General features: G+C 44.9%; 1 protein-coding gene across 1 annotated transcript in view; it reads right to left on the bottom strand.

The window, feature by feature from the left end:
• Positions 1-10,000, bottom strand: part of f13a1b (coagulation factor XIII, A1 polypeptide b) — a 15,594-nt gene that overhangs the window by 1,915 nt on the left and 3,679 nt on the right. The window contains exons 3-13 of the mRNA XM_080547493.1: positions 9,450-9,638; positions 6,623-6,871; positions 6,195-6,313; positions 5,647-5,754; positions 5,016-5,190; positions 4,117-4,255; positions 3,623-3,726; positions 2,992-3,080; positions 2,399-2,552; positions 699-977; positions 32-192 (exon numbers count right to left, since the gene is read on the bottom strand). Coding sequence (XP_080403619.1) covers positions 32-192; positions 699-977; positions 2,399-2,552; positions 2,992-3,080; positions 3,623-3,726; positions 4,117-4,255; positions 5,016-5,190; positions 5,647-5,754; positions 6,195-6,313; positions 6,623-6,871; positions 9,450-9,638 — 1,766 coding nt within the window. The remainder of the gene's footprint in view (positions 1-31; positions 193-698; positions 978-2,398; positions 2,553-2,991; positions 3,081-3,622; positions 3,727-4,116; positions 4,256-5,015; positions 5,191-5,646; positions 5,755-6,194; positions 6,314-6,622; positions 6,872-9,449; positions 9,639-10,000) is intronic.

The raw sequence follows: 10,000 nt of genomic DNA, 5'->3' as shown, positions 1-10,000 counted from the left end.
TGGGTAAGCACATGATCGGTTGACCTCTGACCTGGACAGAGAGTTCAGGGGTGTGCAGGGGGATGACTTTCATCGCCGTGACGATCTGGCCCGTCTCCTTGACTTTCCCCGTCACGATGAAGTGGAGGTTGGCCTGCTCCACCAGCTTACCCATGTAGTTCTTCGCCTGCACAACAATCACCTCTTTCTCCGCTGCAGAAACAACACAGGGGTTAGGAGAATGTGAATGTGTGTGTCCTCAAGTTAGCTTTTCACTTTCATTATACGTATGCTGCTTTTGTTTAGTCAAAGTAACAGAAAAATGAACTGAATTACCTCTACTAGGGATGTTTGAGCATATATAATGTATCTCTCTTAAACACACACACACACATGCACACATACATTAAGATCATTGTACCTTGCACTTTACATGTTCTTGCACTTAGTTGTACAGTATTTATTCATAATATTCACTCATATTGGTACTGTATATTTTGTCTTGAGTATTGTCGTGTTGTCATCTTGCTGTTGTATGTACTGTAGCTTGTTCAGTATGGTAGAATACCAAGTCATGTTCCTAGTGCACTGCACACGGCGAATAAAGTTGAATTGAATTGAATTGAATTGAATTGAATTGAATTGAATTGAATTGAATTGAATTGAATTGAATTGAATTGAATACACACACACACCCTACCATCCTTCCACTGACTCACATTTCTTGGGGTCCAGGGTCACTCTGGGGGTCTTGAACAGGAACTCCGAGCTGGTGACTCCGGTGTAATACACCACGTTGCCGCTGACGTACATGTCCATGGTGCGGCGCTGTCCACTCTTGTTGCCGAAGACCAGAGTCAGCGTGAAGTCGTCGCCCACCCTCACCTCCGTGGGGAGGATGTCCAAGTCCACGTCTTCCTCACGGGTGGTGGTGGTCTTCTCACGGTGACAGCCGTACTCCTCGGCCTTCTCCAACACGGTACGCTCCTCTGCACTACCTGCGAAGGGTGTGAAGGACCACAGAAGAAGAAAGGGAGAATACTAAGCATGTGAATCATCAATCCACCAGTCGTAGCAGGAAGAGTAATCCAGCTCAGGCCCGGGGCCTTTGAAAAACCTTCTCCTATCACTTTTTTTTTTTTTTTTTTTTTTTTTTTCACTGGAGAAACAGAGAAACAGTACAAGGGGGGCAATAGAAGTTTTTAGGGACACAGTAGAGGGGAAAGCGGGTGTCTTTAGGAGACATAGTGCTGAGGGGCAGAAGATGTCTCAGGAGGAGCAGTTAAGGTGTAACCTGAAGAGATGGGTCTTCAGTCTACGACGGAAGATGGGTAGTGACTCTGACTCTACCGTGTTGAGAAGGTAATCAAATCACTCCTCCACTGTTGAAATAGCCTCACAGAGAGCATGGAATTGTTGCTTTTCGGTGGGGTTTATACATCGGGGGTTTTGGTGGCCAGGTCACATGTGTTATACAGCAATACAGAGGATCCAGGATGGAGTGTGAGCTTGTGTGTGAGGATGCAATAGCTACTGTTTGCGGTAGAGTGGGTCCCAAAAGATATCAAGTGGTCCCATGTCAGGATAGGTCCACCATACTGTGACTTCTCATAATGAGTCTGTCAGTCTAACCAGACGACATTAGAAATAATGAGTTGTGAAGAAGATATTCATGTCTTAACATTCGGATTACAGATTACATTCGGGGGAAGATAATGACACGAAAAAACTGTGAAAGGAAAAAAAGCACATGATGAAAAGAGCTACGTCAATCTGTTTTTACTTCACAATGACACTGATTTTTGCAGTCAGTAGCTCAGCATCCTGTTAATACAATTCTGCATCCATAATGCTCATTATATAATCCCTGGACCTAGGCCGTGATGAAGCCAAATGTTTTGCTTCATGTCTTTCTTCCTTTGCTCTCTAACACTCCTGATAGGATGCTTTTTTCATTGTGCACTTGTAAACTTTAAATGCTCTGTATAAACTCATCTGTAATCATAATCAAGTTGTGACACTCAGCCAAACACGGGTTCACGCTCTCTGTCTCATGCTTTGCCATCTACCTTGCAGCATGTAACTTGACTGGTGACCAGTATAGAACATGGGTCAATAGGTCATCTCCTTATGGAGAGGAGTTAGAAAGTTGGGAGGACCCTTCCGGATTAAGGTAGACTCAACGGAGCCTTGTCAATGGTTATGATTTGTATGTTTGCTTGATCATCAACTATCGCCTATAAGAGGCACTGTGAACAACATACTGTGTGCGTTCTGTCTCCCTGTGACTGAGCACACCCGACGTCGTAATAAACTTGTATCTTAATTGTCTACCGTGAGCTAGTCTTTAATTACTTTTGGGTACCAACGATCTCGGCCACCACCCATCATCAGGAAACCATCATATCAACTCCCCTACCCTCTGGGAACTTGTATAGGTCGGTGATGTCACGGCGTGTCTCCTGATTGGGGGCCTTGGTCAGCACCATGCGCCCCACGTGGCTGGGGTTGATTTTGACCTGCTCCAGAGTCCCGTCTCTCCCCCGGGAGTAGAACACCACGTCACTGTTCACCTGCAGGGAGAGGAAGGGCGACTGGATCACCAAAACTGGTAACTAGTCCATCATCATACCAACATACTACTACAGGGATAGGGAGAGGGGGACCGAAACTTTTACAAGAATACCGGTAATTAGTTTACATTTACATTTACATTTTTGGCATTTAGCAGACGCCTTATTCCAAAGCGACTTATAATCAAAAAGGTATGTCAGAAGCGGGATTTGAACCCGCGCCTCCATACGGAGACCAGAATACCCATTTGTATGGAAGGACTGAACCTTGAGTCTGGCGCCTTAGACCGCTCGGCCATCCTGACATGAATGCTATTGCACCGTAATACCTACTCAGTTACTTATCTTAACTAAAGACCTTTAGTCTATGATAGTAGAATTATCAATCTATGAATTTCAATCATTTATTTGACTTGACGAAGTGACTCGCGGCGTTTACCTCAGCGAACACAAAAGGGGCGTCGAATTGGTAGCAGATCTGTCCGTGCTTGATGGCCTGGACCGACGCAGGGCCACACCTGTACATCCCTGGTTGGATCATAACTTGGTTATGGCAGTTAACAGTCACACAAAAAGGTGTGTGTTTGTGGGTGTGCATTTGTGTGGGTGTGTGTGTGTGGGTGTGCATGTGAACATGTGCAGACACGTGTGTGTGTGTGTGGGTGTGTGTGTGTGCATGTGAACATGTGCAGACACGTGTGTGTGTGTGTGTGTGTGTGTGCATGTGAACGCGTGCAGACACGTGTACTGTATGTGTGTGTGTGTGTTTGTGTGTTTGTGTGTGTGTGTGTGTGTGTGTGCGTGTGTGTGTTTGTGTGTGTGCATGTGAACGCGTGAAGACACGTGTGTGTGTGTGTGTGTGTTTGTGTGTGTGCATGTGAACGCGTGCAGACACATGTGTGTGTGTGTGTGTGTGTGTGTGTGTGTGCGTGCGTGTGTGTGTGTGTGTTTGTGTGTGTGCGCATGTGAACGCGTGCAGACACGTGTATGTGCGTGTGTGTGTGTGTGTGTGTGTGTGTGCGTGTGTGTGTGTGTGTGTGTGTGTGTGTGTGTGTGCAGGATATCCTCACCATCGCTGGTTTCCTGGGGCGTGGCGTCCACAACCTGCCAGCCTCCGAACCCCGCAGGGAGGTCCGGCCTGGTCATGTAGCACTCGTTCCAGCAATGGTAGTTCCTATGGCAACGGAACCAAGCAATCACATGAAGAAGAGCACAGAGGATCTCTCACAAAGCCATTTTGAACCATTGTCATTAAATCATTCTATGAACTCGTGAGCTTAGAATGATAAGGTTCTATCTCTGTTTAGGGCAGTTCAGAGATATTGAGCGTCAAAGTTTTTACATTCCATTATGTTTTGTGAGATGGAACCTTTGTATTTGATTAATTACTAACAAAAAAAGTTCAACATTTTAAAAATAACACCACACAGGCATTAATAAACACCTAATGGATCAGATTATGTAAAAAACTAAATTTTGACAAAAATGGAGATAGAACCTTATAATTCTAACGTCAAGCATTGTCATTAAATCATTGTATGAACTGATTTCAGTCGTTCTATACCAGATGGAGTCAGTGGTGCGGTTCCGGTCCACTCTGCCGTTGTCGTCCAGAATGATGTCAGTCTTTAGGTTGCCGTCGTTGTCGTGGGCGGAGTAGAAGTTGGTGACGACCCTCGCTGGGATACCCAGGCAGCGCAGGACTGGGGAGGGAAAGGGAACCGACCGCTTTGTCAGCAAATACTTATGACAGAAACATCAAAGAATATCAAAATATCAAAGAAACCTAAAGAAACTATCCAAACAGCATTAAATATTGATTCAAACAGTTACAAGTGAACAGTCATAGAGCCACTACTACTCTGACACAGAAATCCACAGATATCCTCCTACCCCAATGGGCTCCTACCCCACACTCTAATAAAGGTGACTGGCTTCCCCCTCCCCCCCGCCCCCAAGTCTGCCCAGGACTGAATATGCACTGGACTCACTGTAAAAACTCTGCACTGCACTTTATATATGAAGCACTATCCAATGCACTGTTGTCTGTCCTGTGTTGTCCTGTTGTTTTTTGCATCTGTTTTTGTATACACGTGAAAAAAGTATAAACGCACTTACTGAAATGCCAAAGCAAATTCCTATATGTGTCAAGCATAATGGCAATAAACGTTATCTGAATCTGAATCGGAATCGGAATCGGAATCGGAATCTGACACCACATTGGCTGGAGAGTTGTCATCCCTTCTGCCCACCTAACTACTATGGGGTCTAGAGCCTTCAGCCGTTCTGCTCCCCGCCTCTGGAACTCTGTCTCCTAACACTCTGGAACTCTCTGTCTCCTAACACTCTGGAACTCTCTGTCTCCTAACACTCTGGAACTCTCTGTCTCCTAACACTCTGGAACTCTCTGCCTCCTAACACTCTGGAACTCTCTGTGAAAATAGCATTTTTCTGGTGTCTCACAGGTGTTGAACACGGCGGCGTAGACCCAGCACTGGGCATAGCAGACGGGCCTCTTGCTGCTGGAGTAGTTGAGGAGGATCTCCGAGCTGCTGGTCCAGGAGGTGGGGGCCACCCCGTAGGTGTAGTCACCGCTCCAGTTCCCCACCAGCACCCCCTCGTCGTCACGAGAGTTCATCTGGGTGGTCCAATCACAATGGGATACCATCACAGAAGTGTCCAATCACAACGGAATACCAACACAGAAGTGTCCAATCACAACGGGATACATCACAGAAGGGTCCAATCACAAACAGGAGCATCACAGACTGTCTTCCAATCACATCACAGAATCATTTGGTTCGAACTGTGAGGGACTCCTGTGATAGGTCGATAGGTATGTTATGAGACGTAGATATTCTATAATGGAACGGCTTTCGGTAAATATGTTTAAAAGAAGAAGAGGAGGGGTGTCCAGAAATATAGCCCAGGTGAGCCCCTCAACCAGGTCTCGGGGTGGTAAAAGGGTAGCTGCCCCTCGGCCCCGAGCCTGGTGGAGTGGAGAGGAAACAACAACCCATACGCCGAAGAAGAAGAAAGAAGAAGAGTACTTGATTTATTCCTAAAAGCACTGGACTGTTTAGGCCCTCCTCACCATGGCAGAGGCCTTCCTAGCCACTTTGATGGGGTCTGTCCTGTTGGTCATGGGCATGGCAGCTTTGTCCATGATGTACAAGCAGGCATCCAGGACCCCGTAGTCAAACTGCAACATGAAAGCAAACATATGGTAAATGGTAAATGGACATATATACAGTATATAGCGCCTTTTTTGCTGCTCCAAAACTGCTCCAAAGCGCTTTACAACGGCCTCTCATTCACCCATTCACATACACATTCACACACCAATGGCGGCAAGCTGCCATGCAAGGCGCCGGCCCGCTCACTGAGAGCAATTTTGGGGTTCAGTGTCTTGCCCAAGGACACTTCGACATGTGGCCAGCCGGGGCTCAAACCGCTGATCTGCCAACCTTGTGATGATTAGACGGCGACTCTACCTCCTGAACCACAGCCGCCCCACCATATATAGTCAAAAGACGTTGTGTATTAAGTAATGTATTGTCATGTAAATAATATGATATGAAATAATGGGTGATAGTGGTGTGCTTTCCCCCTCCCCTGTCATAATAACAGGTTTTCTTTTACCTGCCCAAAGTTCCAGGGCCTCTCAGACACGTCGTCGTATGACCCGTGGTAGATGATGCCCTCCTCGTTCAGGATGCACTCGTCTCTCTCCTCCGCGTCGTCCAGGAACACCGCGTCAGCTGCCAGGGGGGAAACAACACACAACATCCTCAGCCCATAGGTCAGAGTTCAACGGTCAAAGGTCAAAGGGCAAACCAGGAAATCACACAACTAGAACCCAGGATGTGACACCACGACAGTTATAATTATAAGAATTGTAACAGTTACAGTTACACATTAAATGTGACACTTAGGGTACAATATCTAAAGATATTGGGGTTGATATCAATATTTTGGAAGATATTGGGGGCGGGGATGACATATTTTGCTGACTAAAGGCATACATAGCTGTAGGTTATCTGTCAAAAGCGGTCATCAATGGAGCAGACCTGACACCCAGGGGTTGAAGAGGATGTAGACATCTCTGCTGGGGTCTTTCCTCGTCCTGCGGACGCCGAACGGCGTCACCACCGCCACGTACAAGCTGTACTTTCCCACGATGCAGTCTGCCGTGGGGGTGATCCCCATGGTGACCGTGTTATCGACACTCTCCAGGACCTTGCCAGTCCAGGGGCTCTGCTTGTCCTTGGTGGGGAACACAGGAACGTAGGTGCCCTTACTGTACTGAGGACTGCTCCCTGGTGGCCAAAGAGGAGAATTGCAGTCATGAACTTATATGAAAGAATGCAAATAATATTATGAGAGCGACATAAAATCTCAATGTGTATTTGACTTTATATTCATGTGTGTACTATGACATGGTGACAGAGAGTTTTTACTGTTGTGTTTTGATTATACTTTGCACATACGTATATACATATATACCAGTGGCGGGCGGTGCATTTCACACCTAGGCCTTCAGTGATGTCCGACACAGTCCTACCTGAATTATTCTACCTCTTAATACCATCATTATGACGCCATGGCTCTAGAAACTAGACAGAAACACAGTATAACCGGGCGTTGCATCACCTTAACATAATCAGACAAGTACAACAGAGTTATATTAATATTTCCGAAGCATTTTTAATCAATAAATCCGCATTTACAATGAAGAGTGTGATCTTTAAGATCGCTTCGCTTGGATACTGTCAAAACTTTTAAATAAAAGGCACTTTTATCGTCAAGAAACGTGACAAAACAATTCAACAAGTCTCCTTGAGTACTTTTACTGCACAGCTGATTCACGTGCGCCACCCACGTAATCTCCACATCTCTTGCAACCTGCAACAGACGCATCAAACATTTATTTTATAAGCCTATATTTGTCATTTTAATTACCTATATATTAATTCGTTAATATTGAAACGAAAATAAAATGAATTTTAATTACCTATATATTAATTCGTTAATATTGAAACGAAAATAAAATGAAATAACGAAATAAAATGACAAAAATATATACAAATAAAATAAAAAATAAAATGCTTTGTACTCACCAAAACAACTTCATTTGAAAACAAAATCCATCCTCCTTTCTTTCCTCAGGAATACTTCAATTACTCTGTTGTACAGTCTGTTGAGCTGTAAATCCACTCGAGTGTCCCCAAAGGTGTTCAAAAGCACCGTTGCTTGTAAGTGCCCAGCCGTGCTTTGGTGTCTCGTTGCTCCCTTGGTTAGACAACTCAAGTTTGCAAAACCAGTGTGGCTCCAAACACCCGATCGATCTGTTGCAAATAGCAGGCATTGCCAGCAGTACAATTTGCAGTGCCTTTCGGAGCCTGTGAGCCAGGGGTACCGCTCGTAGTTAGCGATCTGAAAGTGCCGGACAAACCCTTTTCCCCGCTGAGAAAGGCTCGCAAGAGTCGGGGTTGGCCGTTCTCTGATAATGTCTATCTTTTCCTGGAAAGTTCTTCTAGAAAATGGCGTTGTTTTAAGATCTGCCACCACATCTGCCTCTTCTCCCCCTTCCGCCATTGTAGCTGATTGCAGACGGTATAAAGATACGCAAATTACCTTGCTACGCATCTCAATAGTGCGTATCCAATCAAAAGACGTGCTGGGTGCTGACATCAGATTGAGCCTTCCAGCAGGCGCCGTTGTTGATTTTGCTCGCATCTACGTAGGTTTACTAGGAACGCCACAGGTTTTCTCGTTCCAACGTAAAGTTACAGGTCGAATTCGCGGCACCGTCTGTTGTGAAGGCGGGCAGATTTGGGAGCCCCCTAGCAACACATTTTGATTGGATAAAAGCTCTAACATAAAGGCCAGCCCTCCAAATCTCAATTGGAGACTGGAAGCAGCGCAACCAAGAGGAAAGCTATGAAATGAAGAGAATAGACTATGGGGAATCATTAATACATATTTGTGTAAAAAATATATTAAATAAAATGTATATTCTGATGATGTTTAGGCCAGCAGAGAAGGCCTTGCTGGCCCTGACGGCACACCACTGTTCTGATGATGTTTAGGCCAGCAGAGAAGGCCTTGCTGGCCCTGACGGCACACCACTGATATATACATATATATGTACATATACATACAGGGTTCCCACGGGTCCTTGAAATCCTCGAAGGTTTGTGAATTTGAGAAAACTAAACCAAGGTCTTCAAAGTTTTTGAAAATAAACATGGGTCATTGAAAGTGCTTGAATTCCCCTCTCTCTCCCTCTCTCTCTCTCTCTCTCTCTCTCTCTCTCTCTCTCTCTCTCAAAAAAAAAGATATATTCAAAAAAGCTCGTCAACTAGTAAATAAGTCTCTGTATTGCTTAACTTTACACATATTTCACAATATATTGTTTTTTCTGTGCTGTGGTAGAGAAGGCAAGAGACCATCTAGTGTTCACACATTCAAGCCTCTCTTTTTAATTGTTGTCTGTGAGCGGATAGTTCCTATTATATAAATTCTCATCTAGATCTGTCTCAAACCATGCCGTGTTGGGTCCTTGAATTTGAGGGAATTGAGTCTTGAAAGTCCTTGAAAGGTGCTTGAATTTGATGTTTCAGAAGGTGTGGGAACCCTGTACATAGTGGAGCTGTTGAGCGACTGGAAAGAGGAAGTGAGGCAAAGGTGCGAGAGAAAGGAGACCAAGAGCGACCAAGAAAAGGGACTTTATAGTGAGAAAGTTACAACATATAGCTACTGTCATACATAAACACTGTCTAAACATCTATGACTTTAGCCTTGAAGCTAAGGTATGGAGTGTTCAACAATAGTAAGTTGAAAGGTAAGCAGGTACTTTCTCTGTAGTCCCTGTAGTCAGTAAGCTTGGCTTACCAATGGCAAACTCCAAAGCGAAGTTGTCCTCTCCAGGTTTGTAGGCGCGGTTGAAGACCATGGTGACCTGGAACTCCTGTCCTCTGCGGACGATGAGGTGATCGCTGGCGTACAGGTAGGTGTTGTGCTGCATCTTGTTGACCTCGTCCGGCCTCCGCAACATGCGGACCTCATAGATGTCCAAGTACGCTGGTGGCAGGAGGAGAGGACATTAGAGACTTAACCCACAGTCCTGGAGACAGACAGGGTCAGCAGACTTTTCGTGACGTTAGAATTATAAGGTTCTATCTCCATTTTTGTCAAAATTGAGTTTTTCACATAATCTGATCCATTAGGTGTTTATTAATGCCTGTGTGGTGTTATTCTTAAAATGTTGACATTTTTGAGTTAGTCATTCATAAAATACAAAGGTTCCATCTCACAGAACATAATGGAATGTAAAAACTTTGACGCTCAATATCTCTGAAATACCCTAAACGGAGATAGAACCTTATAATTCTAAACGGAGATAGAACCTTATAATTCTAAACGGAGATAGAACCTTATCATTC

The sequence above is a fragment of the Nansenia antarctica genome (genome assembly GCF_963989245.1).
Source record: "Nansenia antarctica genome assembly, chromosome: 17".
NCBI lineage: Eukaryota > Metazoa > Chordata > Actinopteri > Argentiniformes > Microstomatidae > Nansenia > Nansenia antarctica.
This window is presented reverse-complemented; position numbering and strand designations above follow the sequence as displayed.